This window comes from Phaseolus vulgaris, chromosome 4, assembly GCF_000499845.2.
Source record: "Phaseolus vulgaris cultivar G19833 chromosome 4, P. vulgaris v2.0, whole genome shotgun sequence".
Classification (NCBI taxonomy): domain Eukaryota; kingdom Viridiplantae; phylum Streptophyta; class Magnoliopsida; order Fabales; family Fabaceae; genus Phaseolus; species Phaseolus vulgaris.
In genome coordinates, this window is record NC_023756.2 from 47,788,061 (window position 1) to 47,810,293 (window position 22,233).

Sequence of the window (22,233 nt, forward strand, 5' to 3'; positions counted from 1 at the left end):
TGCCCACAGAGTTTCTCTGATTCACCAACCACATGGAATTTACATCTTAGAAAATCTGAACCATTACCAAGTGCTAAAATAACACTAATCAGCTAAAAAACAACAAGAAGAATCTAAGTACATTAACCAATGTCCAAACTCAGCATGCACAACCCCAAAAGTTTGCCTAAATTTGTTTATTTTTTCACATGAAATTCTATTTAATGCACATGACTACAACTCAACCTATTATATTATCTGAATAAGAATAATTGGAGGATCATGCACAAACAGAAATAGACTCACGGGCAACACCAAACAAACAACAACAACAAATGGAAGATGACTATTAATTAATGACCAAATATTTCCATGAGACAATGTTGTTTATACGCAGAAAGTGCAACCTGTCTTGTGGTTCTCATTGTCTCTCTCTCTTTCTCTTTTCTACATGGTTATCTGTAGAAGAACCACCCGTGACCTCTTCTTCTCTGTCTTTTTTTTCACTTTACACCTAAACTTTTCATTTTCTGAGTAATCATATTCTAAATACAAAATATTGATTAATTTATCTCCCTTAAGAAACTTGTGACAGATTTCTAGTTTTCTAGACTAGGCCTTCATAAGGGTAACCAACTAAACCAGTTTTAAGTCAAATGCCAGAACTAATGTGTTACTTTACACCTAAACCAAGGGCCATAACTAGTATATAAGCCATGGCAACAACCACTTTCTTGGCCACTTCAAATTCCAAATACCATTCCCCCTTAGTGTTGTATTATTCTCACTAACATAATTTTTTTCTCTATTTGTCACATCAACAATCATTTTTCAATTTTGTTTTTCTTCTGGCTCTCTGTTGTATCTGCTACAATGTCAAACTTGAATTACATGTTCATCTTGTTAGCAGTTCTTCTTCTTTTTCTGCAAAATTCTAGTAGAGTTCATTGTCATACCAAGGGACTTAGACCAAGGCGTTCTGAGGGTAAAGGGTTATCGACCAACATGACTAGAGTGCAATATTCTGAAGAGCAATTCATGAAATGGGTGAACTTTGTTGGTTCCCTCAAACACTCAGTTTTTAAGGCAGTGAAAAATAAGCTTGTGGCTTCCTACACTTTGCATGTTGATAAGGATCCCAGTGTTGGAGATTTTACCTCAATTCAAGAAGCCATTGATTCCCTTCCATTCATCAATCTTGTGAGAGTGGTCATAAAAGTCCATGCAGGTGTCTACACGTGAGTAATAGCACTTCATTTTCTTGTACTTCAATCAAATTCTGCCACATTCTGGTCCTTTTGCTCTGTGCCCTTTCCAAATTGTGGTTTGTTCATATAAGACGTGGATTTTGTTGTTTGTCTGCATTCAAGATTGCATTGTTTTATTTCTGTTTTTTATTTTATTCAGTTCTCACAACTTTTGTTTCTTCCAATGTCCTTTTCCTTCTCATTCTACCATTTAAAATCCCAGAGAAGCTTTTGTCTGAAGAAGCTTTTGCAACCTTTTAGTTCTGTCCTTGAACCTTCATCTTCGTGTCACGTTATGCAAATTTTCTTCTATGCTTAATATTGTAATGGATTGTGAAAAGTGTTTGAATGAAATTGCATCTGATTTCCTCATTCCATGTGTGTATCTCCAGAGAGAAAGTGAACATTCCTGCTTTCAAATCCTACATAACAATAGAGGGAGATGGTGCAGAAGAAACCATTGTTAAATGGAGTGACACTGCTCAAACACCTGGTTCAAATGGGAGGCCACTAGGAACCTATGGTTCAGCAACTTTTGCAGTGAATTCACCTTATTTCATTGCCAAGAACATCACATTCCAAGTAAGAAACACACTCTCCCTCTATTTCTATCCTAATTTACTGTGTGCCTTTGTCTTTTACAAGCATAATAATATATATTGTGAATGCAGAACACAACTCCTGTTCCTGCTCCAGGAGCAATTGGAAAGCAAGCAGTGGCATTAAGGATTTCAGCAGACACAGCAGCATTCGTAGGCTGCAAATTCTTGGGAGCACAAGACACACTCTATGATCATGTGGGCAGACATTACTATAAGGATTGTTACATTGAAGGCTCTGTTGATTTCATATTCGGCAACTCTCTCTCACTATTTGAGGTTAGATTTTCTCGTTCTCCATCCCACGTCGACTAGAGATTAGAATATTTTATAGAATATGAGTAGGTGCACGTCTCATCTTATGAGTCGGTTTTATGAGATTGAATTAGGCTTAAAATTCACTTCTTAATATGGTATCAAAGTCATTTTGAAACTATTCAAACGATTGTTTGTCGATTTTATGAGATTGAGTTAAGCTTAAAATCCACTTTTTAATATTTATTTCCATAATAATTACTACCTCTAATCTGCAACCATTGCCTTAATTTAATCCAAAACCTTGAAATATCAGTCTTCAATTAAGAGAAAGCAATTATAACACAAACCAATCAATTTAGACATTGGTAATGGTCACATGTCTTGAAACATGTAATAATTTCTTCACACCAGAATAACCTGACCAAATCTGTATCTGAAGCATTTATTATTCAGCAAATTTGAGCAATACTTACTTACAATTTATTGTAAGCATAAAAAATTTCAACTACTTTCTTCTATCCATGTACCATTAGGTTGTTTTCTAATTTATCAAGTTAAAACAATATAAGTGATCAATTGTTGAAACAAACATAGTTTGTTACAGAGAATCTGATAATTTTGTCTGTGACACTATACTATATATATATAGGGATGTCACGTGCATGCAATAGCACAGAATACAGGGGCAGTAACAGCTCAAGGAAGGAGCAGTATGTTGGAGGACACAGGGTTCTCATTTGTGAACTGTAAGGTCACGGGATCAGGGGCACTATACCTTGGAAGGGCATGGGGACCCTTTTCTCGCGTGGTCTTTGCTTACACATATATGGACAACATCATCATTCCCAAAGGCTGGTATAACTGGGGTGACCCTAACCGTGAAATGTATGTTACTCTTTCTTTTTTCTTCACAAATTCATCCATCTGCACTGTATACATAAATTATATTTAAATTACGAGTATCGATATGTTGACAATCCTGTACCAGATTATAACCGAAAAGAGAAATGATTTTTTTTTTTCTGAAAGATGGTGAGGAAATGAATCAATTTTCACACTTATAAATTGGTTTTCCTTTTGCTGAGATGTGGATTCCATGTGAAGAAATGAATCAATTTTCATACTTGTAAATTGGTGTTTTAGTAGACAAAAGTAACATTTTCCTTAAATTTTTATTTACTACTTCTAATTGGTTAAGCCTTTACCCATAATTCCTATGTTTCTCATGCAAATTCCATTAGTAATACTACCAATGAAGTTGTCTACCACTATCTGCTCACTCCATTTCATCTTATTATAGTATTATTATGTGTTGGCTATTTAGTAGTACTGATTTCACTAAAAATTTACATTACTTCAGGACTTTAGAATAACATGGTATTACAAAATTAATAGATCAATACAGCATCAGAATCTAAAATGAGAATTTACTTTCATTAATGACATTCTGTAGTAATTTACAAATAGAGAAATTATGTGACATCTTTGGAAATTTAAGGTTTTAGATAATATCAGTAACAAACTCCCTCTCCCTCTGTCTTTTTTTTTGTGTCTAAACTATTTAATTTTTAGCTCAAAACATAATTCTCTTTAAACTTTTCTGGATACCATAACAGCTCTGACAAATATATAGTTTTTAAACATGTACAAATTTTAGATGGAAGTGAAAATAAAACCTTATTTTACTCCTCCGATTCTTTTCTCTCTTCTTGAAAGTGATCATTCCTACAAGTCAACGAAATTGCAAGGCCAAAAGGTCATTTTTTCAGTTTATCTGTCATGAACTCTTGGCACCATGTTAAGACCATTTGACCTCACAACACACATAGTGTCATCTCTCTGATGGAAAGGGAAATGCATTGCTCTTTATAAAATACCACCAAAAATGATGTTTGAAACCCCATTAAGTGGATTGAAGAAACACAATATGTAATAGTTGACACATGTCTGTTTTTTAAGCATTTATTGTTGAAGATTCAATCTTTACACTTATCATAAAATAGTTTCTGTCAAAAAATTAACCCATTAAATGAAACTTAACATTTTGAAGAACTAAATAATCTTTTTTGAGAAAGAAAAAGTCTCCTCCAATCTATTTCAACACATCAATAATTTGTTAAAAAATTAATTTAGAAGGTAAAGTTTTATCTATTTATATACTGTAAGTTTAACTTCTAATCATATAGGATCTTCTAGACTTCAATCTCATGAGAACCTTTACATAAATGGGTCGGTGCCACTCACTCTCTTACTGCACAGTATGTGTGTGAAGTTTCTTTTGTCATCTTCCTCTTTATCTGTTCTTCCCACTTGACAAGTCACAACCACCCTTCTTCAGCCATTCAAACTGCCCTTTTGCTTAAATGACAAAAACTACACTCTATCCACTCTATCATCAACATAACCAAACCTGTCTCCATCAAACCATTAAGAAATATGAATGAGTCTATTCTCATGACACAACAAAGGAATAATATTGGTACCTTTTCCATCTAGTGTGAGGTCAAGAAACATAGGCCTAGCTAGCCATACACATATCATTTTCCATTTCCCCTACCTGTATATATATATATATATCCATCCACTGGTGCAAGTCTACGTGTTAACATATGAACCCTCTAACAAAAAGTTATATTAAAAACAAAGTAGGAACTTTCTGAAGAATAGAAATTGGTAGTTCTTTGGAGGGAAAGTGGTAAGTAAATACTATATACTAAATTATGAGGATTCTAACCACCGAATTTTATGTCTGTATCTGCAATATAGATAAGGTATAGCAGCATGCACTAAGTGTCTGAAAAGCCACCTAATCCAATACCTTAAACATATTATTCTATTAAATCTTACTTGGTATACAGCTATATACATATTGGCATGCGCATGTGGGTGGCTTCATTGTTTGCTGAGAAACTACTACATGTATTTATAATATTACATTTTACTCTCAATCTTTTAGAAATTGTGTTTTATGAGATTCGGACACTCTTCTTCTTCTTAAATGGTGTGTCCTCTTTTTCTTAAATGGCGTGTCCGTGTTGGACACATGTATCGGACACCGACACTCGGAGAACACATATCGGTGAAGTGTCCAATTCAAAAAATATTTATTGGATTTCTGACAATTCTAACATGATTCTAACACAATTTTAAAAAAGAGAAATAGATTAATTTTCTAAAAATTCAAATTTGTGTCTATGTGTTCTACATTTTAGAAATTGTATGTATTTTTATGTCCGTATTCAGTGTCTAGTGTCTGTGTTAGATGGGTGTTGAATTCTATACTAATTATCACAAACATGCATCATATGAAATGTTTTATATTAGCAATAGATATGCATAGAATTAATCTGCAATTTAATTTGTTCTGATGTTGATGATATTGTATTGGGTGCACCACCAGGACTGTTTTCTATGGGCAGTACAAGTGCACAGGAGCAGGTGCAAGTTTTGCAGGGAGAGTAGCATGGTCAAGAGAACTCACTGATGAAGAAGCTATACCTTTTCTTTCACTTGGTTTTGTTGATGGAACTGAATGGATCCAATTGTAGTTTAACTAATACACAGTTTCTACTTATAGTTTGAATTCCTCTGATGAAAACATTTGATGTATAAATTATATATCACAGGTCCATATTTTGATAGTGCAGTCCTCATTTTTGTTCCCTGAATTACTTCTAAACTAATTTTAACTCCTAATCAAATCAATTTTATCTTGCAGAAAGTTAATCCAAACAATTTGTTAACAATCTCACTCTGTTTTTGCAACAACCCACATTAACTTAAATGGCAATCATGTCACTTAATTTTTTAAAAGATTAAATATGTTTCCAATATACCTGTATTTTCACACAAACAAAATTGTTTACACCGTGTAAGAAAACTATTAACATAAGTTATGGAGAGTTATGAATTTTTAAGATTAGAATATTAAAATATTTCATGTTTTCTATTTCCTATTGTTTACATATTTGGATTGTATATTTTGAAATACAATTTTTGTATTTTGAATTGTATAATTCCACAGAAAAAAAAATTATAAATTTTAACTTTTAGATTCTATCATTCAAAAAAATTCTGAATTCATATTTTTGAAATTAAAAAATATATTAAGAGATAATTTTGATATTTTTCTAAAGTATGGGGTGCAGCAAGAAACAAACGGTGCAGCAGGAAGAAATCGCCTTTTCAGTATATCACCATACGTAATGTTTGGGCCTTCTTCTGTTTGTATCTCTCTTCTTCTTTTTTGCTTTGTTCCATGGACAAAAACAATGAGAAGAGACTCTTTCTTCCTACACCTCCATACCTTCTTGTGCCACCCCATACTAAATATGAAAATACCATTTTTTCTTTTTTTTCATATTTAGAAAAGACTTCTAGATTATGTAATCCGGAAGCTAATAACACATCTGAAAAAAAAGTTTCCGGATTACATAATCCAGAAGCTAATCTTATGTATAGAAAAGACTTCCGGATTATGTAATCCGGAAGCTAATCACAAAAGACTTCCGGATTACATAATCCGGAAGCCAATTCTGAATCTAGAAAAAGACTTCCAGATTATGTAATCCGGAATATTGAAAAGGGTATTTTTGGAATATAAAAAATTTATGAGGGTGGCACAAGAAGGTATGGAGGGGCAGGAAGAAGCAGTCATGAGAAGAACGTACTTAAGCCAATGCGTTTCCCACTCTTTATAGTGGGAATATATATATATATATATATATATATATATATATATATATAATAGTAATAATAAATATGGGAAAGGCCAATAAATACAAAGTGTAGACTAGTTTCAACTGTTTTAAAAATATAGCAGTTACCTTAATTAAATCCATTAGAAAGTTATTGAGAAGAATAATTATTTTCTAAAAAATAAACTTTCTCAAACAAATTTCAAATCTGTGTAAATAAATACATCTAAATTTGACAGTCTGTAAACTCACACTTTATGAACCAATTAGACATGAACTGTCCTACATGTTCTTAATCAATACATCAATTTTTTTTGCTACAAAACAGTTAACTTTGCATCATAATCAAGTTTAATTAGACCCTTAGCTACAACCTACTTTATACTGTTAATGAATAGAAGTTAGAACACATTGCAGAGTAATTAAATTTGCTTAGACCCTTAGACCAAGTATAGAGAAATTAAGTTACTTTTAAGAGGTTAAAAGAGATCAAATCAACATACAAACAGTAACACAAGCTTTGAAAAATGCCAAAGGGTTAGGTATCAATAACAAGAAGCAGTAAAAAATACATAGCTACTCCTTCTTCTACCATTCCCATTCAAAATTCAAAAACAAATTGAAAACTGTTCATATCAGTAAAAGTTTCTGATGACAAAACATGCATGAGTCAGAAGTCAAGTGTCCTTTGACATTAAATAATCCTTGAATGAAATCCCCTATCAATATTTTTTTTTTTTTGGTTAATTGAAATCTCCAATCATTAGTTGATAATTTTGGGTGACTCCAATGGTTAGAACACAATCAATGTAGCTTGGCTTTAAGTCATTCATGCTGTCAATGATTTGACAGAAAATATTTCTTGATAATCCAAAAAGTCTCACATAGCATGATGTTGCTTCACTTTTTGAGGAATGTTAGTACACTTCTTTCTTTATACATTTCATATATGAATAATTTATGTTAGCACATTTCACATAAGAATGATTATATTTTTCACTCTTTTTCTTTTACAGAAATTGTTGTAAAAGAAGAGTGCGAATAACATCACTCCTCTTGCATAATCAACTTTATCAGGCTTAACTGCATGTGTATAAAAAGAAGTAATAAACCTTTAGCTCAATCATCTCAAATGAATAGGAAAAGAAACAAAGCATTTTCTGTTTGCATATTGTTGGACTGAGTACATTTGAACCATGTTGTGACCTCTCTTATAAAATCTTTATCAATCAGATACAGTCTAGTTTGAGTTGTTTTTTATAGGATTTCTAGAGTTCGAAGTGAAGACAACCATACAGTAGTCTGAATTGTTTTTTATGTGGAGACAATCAAATATAGTTTTAGTTATTTTTTATGATTTTGTAGGAAAAGTAAATCTTTAGAAATGGTTTATCAAGAGTCTGAATGGTTGTTGAGGTTTCATTATCAACACCAAAACAAAGTCTAAAAAAATGAGAAGAAAAGAGAAAAAGCATGCAAGGAGATTACACTGTAGGCAAGTAAAGATTCTTGCATTTGATTAGACTATAGAGAGGATATATGAAAATTCCATGACCAAACTTTTCATAAAACAATGAGAGGCTTCTCTCTCTCTCTCTTTGCCTTCTATTTTGTCTTCACATTCCCACACTCACCACCTATGTATCTGCAAATTACCAAACTGGGGGCAGAAATATAGAGTTTATTAACAGTTTTAACACTGTAAAAAACAAAGAGAGCTTGATATATATGTCCTAATAATAAGTTCAGCATGTCACCACCCTCTCTGGTGGAAATAGTTTCTGTCTGCCACCCTAACAGATTCTGTGGATTTCTGAAGCTTTCCCATCACAGCATTCTTGAAATTAATGACTTCTTGAGCCTTTGAGCAAGACCTCTGCATTCTAACACCACTCAAGCTACTCCTAGACTCCATCATTTCATTGAGGGAGAGCCTTTTCCTTGGACTTGGTTCTGGTCTTTGCTTTGGAGCACTATGAGACCTCAACTTGGCCTTAAAAGACTGAGTACTAGCCATGTAGTTTGGAAATTTCCCATATTGTCTTAGGAACAAGTTATCATTTGTCATAGGTGCAACTGAGCCACAACTACAAGGATTTGTGAAGCGTGGAGTGCTTTGTGCTGTAGAGAACCGACATTCTTCTCCTGTTAACCCCCATTCAGAATCCTGAAAATTCCTTTGGTCTGCTATGGACCAACGTGTAGGGGTAACTCTATATGAAATTGGGAAGATGGGAGAGGAAAGTGCCTGAAGTGATGGCTCATCACCAAAATCTGATATTGTCCTTCTTGACCTTCTTGACCTTGACTTAGGCCTGAAAGTGTCCACTTCCACTGTTTTGGGGCTCCCATCAACACTGTTGTTGATGTTAACTGTAGCATCAAAAGAAGATGATGCTTTTCTAATGTGGATTGGAACTGCATAATCACTCCTAGTATCATCAAACCTCTCCTGATAAAATTTCAACACAAGAGCAAGCTTAATATAACCATTCATTTTGCATAATATGATCAGAAATGTAGCCAGAATATGAGATCTGTGCCAATACCATGGATCTTCTTGCTCTATGTTGAGATCTAAATGCTTCATTCTTAGTACTCATGAGCCTGCGAGATTGGTGGGACCTTAGTGTAGCTTGAGCTCTAACAAGAGCCTGCATACTATGCAGGGTTGCTGTTGCTTGCTTCCTCACTAAATACCCTCTGACAAGTGCCTGCAACTTCACCAATCCTTTTAATGCCCTCAATGCCTTCCTTGCCTGTTCAAAACACATGTCAATTTTTAAATTCCACCTCCACAGTGCACCAAAAACAAACAGAGAACAGCATTCTAAATCAAATAGACCCCATACTAATGAAGCCAAAAGCCTATAACTTTTTGACATAAATAAGTAAAGGTATGTGATGGCAGATAATTGATATTGTTGCATAGTGATTACTAACATGAAACTCTTTATAAAAAAAAATGTACAAACTCACCAGATATCCTCTAAACACAGCTTGAATCTTGATAGCAGCCCATATCTCAGGTCCAACACCAAACATGGTGCCACCCCTTCCTTGGCTTGTGAGTCTAACAACTGCTACAGCAGCCTGTGCTGCAGCCACAGCAGCATCCGCCGCAGCTGCAGTGACGGCAGCAACTGCAATGGCATGCTTGTTGTTGTCCTTCTCTGTGTAGAATGACTGTAACCAAGCTGCCTCAGCTTGAGAAATGTTGGGAGGTATAGTCCCTGGATTATGGCACAAAGCTCTTGAATTACTAGTACTCTCAGAACAACCTGATTCAGTGCTCTTGGCCTCTCCACCCTTTGAGTTTTTCTTCTTCTCTTTCTCTCTTGTAATCCCAAACAAACTCTTCATCCACCTTGTGGCTCTCCCCATTGCTGGCCTCAATGCAAGAAACAGTGCAACCTGCAACAAATATGGTGAAATTTGGTGGTTAAAGTAAGCATTCTTTAAGACCCTCCAAAAATAACAAGAAAGAGATAAGAAAAAAGAAAAGTGTGTGATGTGAATGTGAATGAGGCATTTACTTGCTATGTTACTATGTGATTTTATTTGGAAGGAGACAAAACAAAAGAAATGAAATGAAAGCAAAGGAAAACTCTGTGAAAATCTGCGTTACATGACAAAAACTTTGTCCATGGAACATGCAAGGAGGGAACAAAGAAACTGCAACAAATTTAATAAACAAAACTTAGTAGGTTGGTTTCATTCATATAAATCATACATATTATAAAGTAAGAAAATGTTACAGCTATAACAGTAGGACTTTGAAAAAGAAGGAATAATAAAACTCTGTTATTTGATTTTGATTAATCAATTATGAAGCAAAGAAGGAGTAAGTAATAGTGGCTTCCTGAAAAGAGAAAAAGAAGTGAAAAAGTTGAGAAGGGAAAAAGCACTTATAAAGTAAAAATGGTGTACTTCTCCAAACTCAGAAGAAAGAAAAAGAAAAAGTTAACACAAATTAATAGTCCAACAGTGAAAAGCTCTAAGGCCATCTGTCTCCCACCCATTTACCTTTGTGGAGCGACGTGTCCTACAAACTGAGGGTCCTAACCCTAACATACATGTCTCACATATTTGTGAGCCATTCCTATTTTATTCAAGCATCTCTATAACATATCAACTTCTATGTTTCTTTTATTTCTAACCTATGTAAAATAGATGCTAACATGAATACAACAAGAATCCTTTTAAAATACATATAATTTTTAAAATATAAAAGAACAAGAGAATACAAGTATGTTAGAATTCTTTATTAATATATTTATCTTTATTAATATTTTTTTTTTTTAAATTATGTTAGAATGGTCAGAAATCCAACAAATTGTTTTTTAATTTGACACTTTACTGATACGTGTCTTACGAGTGTCGGTGTCTGATACATGTATCTGACACGAGAGGAGTGTCCAAGCCGCATCCGAGATATTGTCTATTTTAAAAATTTTGAACTCCGATACGGTTTTATCCTTAAAAAAGATGTCTCAGTGGACTAAAAAAGAAAAATATATTTAAATTGTTTTTGACCTCGACTGTAACACTGTAGTGAAATTATTTTAAATTATTTTTATTTTAATTTATAAAAAAAATTCTTCGTGGTTTACAAATAGGTTTGTTCAAGTAATTTCTAGGTACTGTCACATGGTTATAAAATTTTGAAATGAACCAATTATGTTCACTCTTTCTTCCTCCCTCTTAAAAGGCATATATGTCTATATACAAATCTGGTCAAATAAATTTATTTATAATATTTACCTAAATAACATATTATTTATAATATTTATTCAAATAAATAATATTTTCGTTAGCTTAAAAAATTGAATTATGACTTCTATGTTATTCTATTGGTGTAAAAAATATAGGTCAGATTTGATTTTCTAGAGATCAAATTCCAATTTCTTAATCTTTTAAAATGTTTGAAAAATAAAAATTAAAATAGATAATATTTTGTTGATCATATTTGAAAATTATCTTTATAATAATTTAAATAAATGGTTAAATTAATTAATATTAAGATTTTGTGAAAAAAACATAGAATTTAACAAAAAAAAATTAGATTAAGGGGATAGATAATTAATTATGATAAAGAGATTATTGATAATTTTTAGGCCAAACACATGCCATTGTTGATCTCTTCTTATTTATGAAAGTATGATAACATTGTCTCACAAATTTTAAATTTTTTGATGGACACTTCACTTTAGTATTTTTTTTCATTTCTCATATCATATATTGGTTATTTCTAGGATACCAAACTTAGCATTAATTAATGTTTCCATGCTTCAGCACTAAAGCATAGACAATGAAAAAGACCCTTTTGCTTAAACAAAGTTATTTTTGTGGTGCACTAGTTGCCCATGTTACTTTTCTTCATCTTTTTTCAGTTTTCTCTTTTGGGATATCTCTTTTTACCCTTCTTTTCTACCACTTTGAAATTATAATGAGAAAATAAAAACAAAGAACATGCACAGAAACTATTTTAAAGGTTATAATAACCTAATTTAAAGGTGAAAGCTGTTGAAACATTCATGCAAGTAATTCTAAAACTTGTGCTTTGGTGCTCTTGTACTTTGGTGAAAGAAGAGGATAAAAACAAAAATCTCTTGAATTGAAGAACATTGATGTTCACAATATGTAAGATCACACTCAACACAGCTACTCTTTTTGTGAGGTAAATTTTATGGGTAACTAAATCAAGAGTTTCACTTGCAACTAGCAACTTTGTTATTTTTATTATTTATATGTGGTGTTAAAACTAAAAAAGTTATTAGAGTATGTACCATCTAGGCTGAGACTCCATCGATCACAGTAAACCTCAATTAAATACAAGATTAAGAGGAAGATTAGAGAAAAAAATTATGTAGGATGTTAGAGGATTAATCGAGAAAATCATGCTAATACAATCCAGAAGCAAGAAGGTTCAACTCTTCTCTATAGATAAGTTGACTCATATACACATTTATTGATCACTAATTACCCTAAATTACCTTAGACAAAAAACTGACTTGACCGTCAGATGACTTTTTGCAGGTAAGGTATCCATTTAATACGAAGATCGAAACCTCAACACAAATGACAATCGCATACAAGTGGAGAAAAATACCTTCCACACTCAACAACAATCAAGTACATTTAAATAATTTCATACCAATCCAAACAGCAATATAATATATTTAAATAATTTTATATGTGTGTTTTTTGTATCATACTTTTTTTTATAAAAAGATAGATCTTGCAATATGAGTAACATCTTGATTTGTCATTCAATATATACCAAACTTTACTATTTTACCAAAAAGATGATTATTTTTTTACATTATTGAAAACTTTATCATATTGTGAAACTTGGTGTACTTGTAAAATGAGTTGTCTCTCATTTGATTTGTACAATGCAATCACTTTCTGAAATAATTTAAATTTGGAAGGGGGAATCCAAGTCAAGTCAATCAGGGTTAGCCATAAAATTGGAATGTTTATAAAATGTCACACTCATACAAAATATATTTTAACATGATTTTATCATTAATTAAAATATATGAAAAACTAATAGGACTCATTAATAATGTGTAAAAATTCGAGTTTGACAGTTCTGCGTTACCAGTGTAAACACTTTTATACTCTTAATCAATTAATAATAAATTTTAAAGTTATTTTTAAGATAGTAATTATAAAAATGAAAAAGAAAATATGATAGTTTCTGATTAGATAATACTGTAAACCAAATTTTATTGTTAACATTGCTTTTTTTTTCTTTTTGATAAATGTTCATAAATGGAATTAAAAAAAAGTTTAAGAGAATAATATTTCTTCTTTCCTTTGATTTTTTTAAGAACCAGATCTTCAGTGAAATTATTTATATAGTAAAGGGCTCTGTAAAGTTTGGGCCATAAGGAAGCCCAATAAGCAAAGAGTATCAGGCCAGACTCCTACTATTTATACTCCCTTCCTTTACTATCTATACTCACTTATTTTTCTTCACTTTAAAATAACATTCTTATCTCCTTGGACTCCTCTGCATATTACACATGCTTTTTATGCTTCCACTCCCCAAACCAAAGACTAATTAAATCAAATTTGTTTCTCTACAATTAAATTAAAATATTTTCTCAACAATGAATTATTTTAGTTGATCATATAATGTGTATAATGAATTAAAAAAATATTTTTCAGAATATAAAAAGTGTTTTAAAAATTATTTTCAAGATTATTCTTATTTATTTTCACATGTCTAAAAGAACTGTTCCTTTCAAAGTTTAATTTTGTTTTAGCATTCTAAGAAGTACTCTGCAAAACATGAAAACAAATATGGATAAATGTGTCATTTTGAAATATAAGAATAAAAAAAGGTGTCATTAGCAAAATAAAAAGAGTGTAAGGAAAGATCCTCTGGGCCTCTAACTGGAAGGCCCACACACTTACCAAATATAAAGGTGTTTATTCCTGTACCTTAAAAAAATTCTCCTTGCACCCCATTATCTTAGAAAAGACTGTTTTACCCTTTTTAAAAATAATTTCCAGATTATTCTTTCTGAATATTTCCATAACACATTTCATGAATTCCGAATTTACCATTCCAAAAGTCAAAAATGTGTTCCAAATATAATATTTCAGAATAATTTTTTTGTCTTTTAGATTTTCTATTCTAAAAATACATTTTACTTATTGAACACCTCTATTTTAGAATCATCCAAAACTGTCTAGGATAACTTAGATATTTCAAAAAATGTATACAGAAAGAAAATGTGGAGGTGTAGGAAGAAACACACCAAATATAATAGGAGGTTGACATAAAGAAGTTTTAGGTTGATAGAATAGAATGTAGAAGGCCCAAAGTAAATTAAACACAAATTTCCTTAAAATTTCTCACAAATAATCCTACTTAAGAGCATTAATTTTCCTAAAAAGGTATATTCAGCTGAGCACAAATGAAGAAACTATCTTAAGCAAGGTAAATTTTGTAATCTCACTTTTCCTATTCTTACTTTCTTGTCTCACCTAGTGTGCATAACATTTAATTTGAATTGGTATGAATTTTCTTTTACATTTAAGTCAAAATAAAATTTAATTAGTTTAATTATTAGATTCTTTTTACTTGAACCCACTATATAATGTAAGCAATTATATTTTAGTTTTTAATAAAATATGTTTTTAGTTTGCTTAAAAAATTTAAAGTTTAATTTGAATTTTATTTGTTTTTAGCCATGGCATGAGAGTGGCTTTGGTTTGGTATAGCCTCTTGAAGTGGGAAAAAAGAAAGGAAGAAGAAGAAGAAGAATTAGAATGTATGATAATTAAATCCAGTACAGTTGGAATTGCAGGGGTAAAAACATGGAAAAGAAACAGCACTCGATTTAATTGGATCTGGTCTCCTTGTTATGTTTTCTAATTAATTTTAGGATGTTTAGTGGACCTATAAAGTGTCTTTTCAATTTTTCAAATTTCAATTCAATGGGAATATGTATATGGACCATTCTACCTACCTTTTCTTTAACATGCAACTATAACTTATGAGGTTTCATACAACAAATTTATTAAATCAAAATTATTTTAAAACATCAAAATTTCATAATTACATACACGGATTATGACTTGATATATATATATATATAATTTTGTCTTTATATATAAGTCATAAAAAGTCTTGTCATTAGAGTGTTGATATTAATTGATGCACATGTTTTATAAGAATTTGATATTTTGTCTTTGATTTTTTTAAGTATTGGATTTATTTTAGGTCTTCGGTTTCTTCTAGATCATGTTCTTTGGCTTTATTTGATCAAAGTAGAGGTACTTGCAAAAGGTACTTTAACACTTAAGTTAGTGTTTCATTATCATTGTTTCATTATCATTGTTGGAGTAATAAATGTTATTAGAATGCATATTTTTGTCTTGTCTTGAAACGTATAATTATATTGGGTCTGGTTTACTAAGTTAATCTTAGTATTAGATAGGTATTTCATTCGGTGATTATGTTAGGTATGTTATTTGAGAGTACTTCTCAATTTCACGATACGTACTCGATTGTAGAGGATTCGGCCATACCATGGGGGTACCCGATAATGCATACGAACAATACACAATACACTAGATCCCCAAACTAGTAAAGTTTTTTTTTTTCTCTTTTAGAGTTGGATGGTGTGCCTTGATAAGGAGCAAAAAGATTTTATCTTGTTTGGGTGGTTTTGTTGGTGCCGAGATGTACTATGCTATTTATCCATACACGACCCCAGACAGGATGGACAAAGTTTTTGAATAATCTAGAAGCTTTTACGTTTTCACTAGCGCAAAAATGTTAATCAAATACGGCTATTTTACATTTACAAATGCGGCTATAGAGCCGCATTTGTAAATCAGAAAAATACAAATGCGACTTACGAATGCGGTTTATTGAAATTTGAGATTGGTGGATCTCTATGATGATAGCAAAAGAAAACGAAAGGAAAAGGCATATATATTAGCCAAATTAATTAACTCGAATAACTACAATTCATTCAATTGAATATGCATTTCAGTTTAATCAAATGGATGTTTGTCAATTTTCAATAAATTTTGGAAATGTGATGGCAATTTATCTCCATAATTAATTCTGGCCTCTAATTAAACCTCCCATGTGTATACACATGCATTGTTGGGCACATTAATATTATTAAGACACTTCAATTAGTGAGTTAGCTAGTTACTATCACCACTGCACCTTCTTAATCTAACTAAAATTAATATATTAATTATTCTATATTTTCTCCAACTATTTCAATAATATGCACATTAAAGTACTATTAAAATATAAAATTACTTTAAATGTTACTAACATAAATTCCTTGGTGAATCAGTTTTAAGATCACTAGTTTATTTTATAATTATTTTTTATATTATTTTCCATCCACCTTGATTTTTTGTTTATATTTACTACTGCTTGAATTTATCGGTTTTAATCAATTTTTTATAACTGTTTTCATTTATTATATGCAATTGATTAGTTAAATTAATGATAGTATAATATGTTATATTACTAGCATATAGACTCTCAAAATTGATACTAATTAACAAAAAAATTCGTACATATCTTACACACAAATAAGATGGGAGATAGAATATTTAAATAAATCAAGTTCACATAATTTATTACTATTAATCATGTTTCTCTTACATTTATTATTTCTATCGAAGACTTTTCTTTCTAATGCAAAATCACATGGAGAAAAAAAATATTTTATTTAAGTATTGCTATTCGTAATAAAAGTTATCTTTTAGAGTAATATCCAAGGCTCAAACTCAATATCACAATCAAATGACATGTTTGATTTGATGGTAAAAAAAGTATGGTGAATACCAAATCATGGTAAAATATTCACAAACACAACTATTTGATTCTTCAAAAATTCATACTGAGTTAAGCTATTTTTGTAATATAAAAAGTTTAATAATGTTCCATTTGGTAGAGAGTAAAACATGTTTTTTTGAAGAAATAAAAATGAAAAAATATAATAAATTAGAAATTAATGAAAATAGAAATTACTTTGTTGAAGCTGAATAAAGTGGAAAGAAAAATAAATGAAAATATGAGTTTGGTTTGACATAGAAGAAAAAAAAATTATTGTTTTTTTTATCAATTGCATATTTACTTTATAATGTATTGAAAAGATAAATACACAAACCCTAAACACACACTTAAGACCAAACACAAACCCTAAACACACACTTAAGACCAAACACAAACCCTAAACACACACTTAAGACCAAACACACACCCTAAACACACACTTAAGACCAAACACAAACTTAAGACTAATCACAAATCCTAAACACATAAACTTAAGACCAGACACAAACCCTACACACAAACTTAAGACCAAACACAAACAAACCCTAAACACAAACTTAAAACCAATCAATCACAAACCCTAAACACAAACTTAAAACCAATCAATCACAAACTTAAATCAATCACAAACTTAAAAACAAACAGAAACCCTAAACACAAACTTAAAACAGAGACTTAAAAGCAAACAGAAAGCCTAAACAGAAACTTAAAAGCAAACAGAAAGCCTAAACACATATGAAGTTGGTGTTGGAGGAAGTAAGGGCAATAAAAGAAGTGAAAAGGAGTGATGAAGAGAAGAGTACTTGGTACACACAATTTCAATGAAATAGGGATCTAGCCATTGTACAGGTTGTTGTTGTACTGATGAGATTTGATAGCAATGGTGTAATTAATCAGAAAAATGAAGAAAGGAAGCAGAGGGTAAGTACGGGTTAGTACTCAGTGGTCCACCTTGCTTTTTCACATGTGGTGCAGAATTTCAGGGGGATTTTACCCTTAGAAAGTGATGCCTCATTCATTCAAGACAAATCCAATACCTCACACTAACCTTTATCTGCATATTTCCTTCAAATGCATGCTACTGTAAGATCACTATCTCTTCTTCAACTTATCTTTTCAACCTCAGATCTTCAAACAATGTTTATTATGTTACTCATTCTTAACTTTGAGATCTAAAAATGCTTGTTACATTTGAATTTTGCCATTGTATATATGGATTAAAACTTGTTAATAGAGGAGCTGTCTCTTAATTAATATTCTTTTTTTTTTGGATAATTAGTATGTAAAAACACTAAGATTAAAATTAGGTTAGGTATTGCTACTTTATAAGATTTTTTTTTAAGTTCTTCTATTCAAACTAAGAAAAATATTTCATTTTTATATTTTTAATTTAGTTTAAACACATGTTACTTATTATAGTTTTCTCAGTTTTCTTCTTCAAAGCATAATAAAAATGAAAATAAAGATAAATATATATTCTTAAAATTTAAAAATAACATATACAAAGGAACAAAATTTCTTTCAAAAAACAATTATTATGTCGGAATAGAGGGGGTACATTTTTTTTTCTCTTTTGGAACAATTTTTAGTTTATAATAAAAATGAAAATAAGGGCATAATTGGAAAAGGTTTATGAGGTCTTAGAATTTTTAAAAAATAACACATGAAAATAAATTTTCCATTTAAATGCAACTATTATATAAAAGCAGAGAAGTAATAGATCATATTAAAATTTCGTATTTAAAAAATGGATTTTGTTAGAGAAAGCAATAATCAGAAAATAGTTTTATAAAAAATGATATTACTTGAGTTAGACAAAACTATCTCGTAGCATCTAGTTTAGTACAACTACACGTTTTTCATTCATATTACACTAATTATGTAAATCATATAATGTCTACAGTCAAGTAATTTTCTTAAAGAAAAAACCTAAATAAATATTTGTAGTTGAATCTGTGTTTTTAATGAGTTTACTTTAGTAATTTAAGTCTGATTTAATTTTATATAATTAACTTATACAAAATATGTTTTATATTTATATAATAAATTTTGTATTTATTTATATATTATTGTTTTTGGGGTTGGAACTTTTAACCTCTTCTTGATTGGTTTGTTTATCACTTTTTTCCTTTTGAATGAATTCTTTTTTTTTCCTTTTGAATGAATTCCTTTTTGTACTTCTTGTTCTTCCACTTCTCGTCTGAGTGAACTCCAATTTTGAATGATATATGTAAAAAGTATACTCTGACAGTGGACGTACTTGATCTTTCAGGACATTGTAAATCTTTTATTATTGAATTTGATTAAAGATTTAATTTGTAATTAAGAATACACTATTTAACACTTAACATTTGATTAAATATTAATCGTTAGACTTCTAGTTGAGTGTGATGATCTTAATCAATCTAGATCAAACGCTAAACTTCGACTCAATCAAACACATCATTCAATACAATTATAAAATGTTATTACAGTCTAATTCAGGATTTGGAGTTTAAAAATTATGATTGATATATAGAATTTTAAAAATTTAGGAATTAGGTGAGAAAAAAAAGTTGATAGTGGAAAATAAGGAGACAAAGAGCTATTTTGTTTGTTTGGGTTTGCATAATTTTTTGTTGAAAGCAGAGACTTTATTAAGAAGTGAACTTTAAACTTATGTTTCGTTCTCCTTCGTTATCTTCGTCATAGGACGCAAATGAAGCACTTCCTCCCATTTGGGATTCGAAATTGATTTGAAATTCAGTTCTGAACCCTTTCTTTCTTGTGTGCCCAAATTTGTTGAACCCTGATGCAAAGTCGTGTCTTCCTTTTTTACCTATGAATGAATGAATGAAGGATCTTCCGTAGAGTACTTGTTGAGTGGAGGTGATGGTGCAGCTGTCGCCATGCGTCCTTCTCTCTGCCAAAAGATAAGAAAAAAAGAAAGAGAGAAAACTCACTCTGCAAACTCACTCTGCAAACTCACTCTGCAACTCCTGCAACTGCAACTGCAACAACTGCAGAACCAACACACTCTGTCACACACTCCCACCACTGCCTTTTCTCTCTCTCAATCCATTCCCTCTTCCCTTCTCCCACGTGTCATCAGTCTATTTGCCTTTCCATGGACCACGCCACTCCTCTCTCATCTCCACCTTCTCTCTCTCTCCCTGTAACCCTCAACTCATCAACTTCTTTCATCTTCTCCTGCATTATACATTTCTTAGAAAAACACCCCAGTTTTGACAACATTCATTACTAAATATTACAATCTCTATTTTTATAAATAGTTTTTCAAAATTAGTTTAATTTAAAATTTACTGGTATTAGAATTTGTTATTGTATGGTTATGGGTCGAATAAGATATTGCGTAGGTCAATAAAATAAGTTTGAGCAATGATACGGTGACATCTTGCTCCATTATACAATTTCTTATTAATGATATAAAAAAGGGTATTTTTATCATTTCATGTAAAATTTGAAATTTTAAGCATAGAAAAAAGGTTGTATAGTGGAGCAAAGGTTGTCATTCTATCATTTTCAATAAGTTTTAGTGTCATTGACTTATGTTCGAGGTTAGATGACGGTAACATTATAAGTTAAACTGATGTCATGTATAAACGGATCACTTATTGATATTCATATTCAAAGACAATAACGATGTATCAGCATTAATCAATGAATTTTAAATAATCAACATTGAATAAGAAGATAACATTCATTCTTGAATTAGGACAAGAACAAGACTAGATACAAAGAGGATATGAAGAAGACATTTAGTGTATATCAGAAAGTACACAAGAAATAAGCACAAATTACATATGAGTGACTATACTTATTTTTAGTTACACGGAATATTTTAAGTTTGAGATTCTCAATACTCTTATTTAAAACATGTATAATGAAAGTTTTTGAATTTATCAAATATCTTGTTATTAAATCATATAAAATAATGTGTTGAAAATTTAAATCAATAAATAATAAAGATATTTACAAACTTTATTTTTTAAACTGTTTTTATAAAATTAATATCAACTTTAAAGTCTATTTTTAAGTATCTTCCTTTCACTTATTCCCAGTCTATGATTAAATGTAACAAAACTTTCCGTGTTTCTTAATGTTTACTGCCAAAAACTGTTTACATTGTATTTATTTTATCTTTCTATAAAGTAATTGGTAAAAATGGTAAAAGTTTGATCTGAAAATATAATTATTGGGGTTAATTAAAGATAATAAAAGCGGTTTAACGTAACCATCATCATAATTGTAAGAGTCAAAGTTTCCGTAGAAACAATAATCTTTCTCACGGAGAGATTGAATCCGCATTTTTTGTAGTAATTTTGAGTATATGAATACAAAATTTTCACACATGCCAAATGCATATGTAACATCTTTCTCAAATTGTTGAGACGTATTCAATCTTGTTTTCTATAAAAATATATGATGTTCCTTATCAAAGTAGAAAAAAAAAATTACAAAGTTAATTATTTATTTATCTGAAATAGAGATATTTTTTTCATGGGAATAGAAGAAATGAAACAATTATATCTTTATTCTCATTCGGTTTACCTTTCTTCTATTCAAATGATCTCTCTTCCTTCTTCTATTCGAATGATCTCTCTATACTCCTTTCGACTGTTTACTTTTTTATCTGTAAATTCTAGATTTAGATTATATTTCTAAGGTATACTTTAACACTCAAGTAAGACTTCAGTGTTCAACACGATACTATTAGTACTAAATGATAATTATTAAATTCTTAAAATTTATATCTATTTATATAGTTATCATATACTCTTTTATTATTGGATCAAATTAAAAATTTGAATCATAATTTAAATTTATATTACCTAATATTTAATTTTTATTTAAATATAATGATTCTGATGGTGTAATTCAACCAATACATATATTTGCTTTATTTGATAAGCTTTGAAGTTCATACTCCATATATTTGAATATGAGAAAAAAAAATCAATTATTAAAATGTGTGCCACTGTTTGGCGTTTCTATATATTCTTTAGATATTTATATTTTATAACATTTTTTATTGTACATGGATGAGTGCTAATTAAATTTATTTGTGTTAAGAAATAGGTGTTAATTTTAGTAGTAGGTAAAAGTGTTTATTTGCATTTAGG

General features: G+C 30.5%; 2 protein-coding genes across 3 annotated transcripts; one reads left to right on the forward strand and one right to left on the reverse strand.

Moving 5' to 3' along the window:
* Positions 1-358: 358 nt before the first annotated feature.
* On the forward strand, positions 359-5,729 carry LOC137838174 (probable pectinesterase 53). The gene is made up of 5 exons (XM_068647423.1): positions 359-1,217; positions 1,619-1,808; positions 1,898-2,104; positions 2,733-2,968; positions 5,484-5,729. The coding sequence occupies exons 1-5, from the start codon at positions 853-855 to the stop codon at positions 5,629-5,631; spliced, it is 1,146 nt and encodes a 381-aa protein (XP_068503524.1). The 5' UTR covers positions 359-852; the 3' UTR covers positions 5,632-5,729.
* A 2,535-nt stretch (positions 5,730-8,264) lies between these two features.
* Positions 8,265-10,727, reverse strand: LOC137838175 (protein IQ-domain 26-like). Of its 2 annotated transcripts, none has more exons than XM_068647424.1 (4): positions 10,409-10,727; positions 9,760-10,194; positions 9,330-9,539; positions 8,265-9,232 (listed from the first exon to the last, which is right to left on the reverse strand). In XM_068647424.1, exons 1-4 carry the CDS (start codon positions 10,433-10,435, stop codon positions 8,534-8,536), a joined length of 1,371 nt encoding a protein of 456 aa, XP_068503525.1. In that variant the 5' UTR covers positions 10,436-10,727; the 3' UTR covers positions 8,265-8,533. The 2 variants fall into 2 exon arrangements, with proteins under 2 accessions (XP_068503525.1, XP_068503527.1); XM_068647426.1 differs by having other exon boundaries at positions 10,317-10,475.
* Positions 10,728-22,233: the final 11,506 nt, after the last annotated feature.

What these genes read in the sequence shown, in the direction of transcription:
- LOC137838174 (XM_068647423.1), top strand. Translation starts at nt 853, where the DNA reads ATGTCAAACTTGAATTACATGTTCATCTTGTTAGCAGTTCTTCTTCTT. An exon ending in CCAAGAACATCACATTCCAA is followed by an intron (nt 1,809 to 1,897) that starts GTAAGAAACACA and finishes TTGTGAATGCAG; the next exon opens with AACACAACTCCTGTTCCTGC. An exon ending in GGTGACCCTAACCGTGAAAT is followed by an intron (nt 2,969 to 5,483) that starts GTATGTTACTCT and finishes GTGCACCACCAG; the next exon opens with GACTGTTTTCTATGGGCAGT.
- LOC137838175 (XM_068647424.1), bottom strand. Translation starts at nt 10,435, where the DNA reads ATGTTCCATGGACAAAGTTTTTGTCAT. An exon ending in ATGGACAAAGTTTTTGTCAT is followed by an intron (nt 10,195 to 10,408) that starts GTAACGCAGATT and finishes TATTTGTTGCAG; the next exon opens with GTTGCACTGTTTCTTGCATT. An exon ending in ATAGAGCAAGAAGATCCATG is followed by an intron (nt 9,233 to 9,329) that starts GTATTGGCACAG and finishes AAATTTTATCAG; the next exon opens with GAGAGGTTTGATGATACTAG.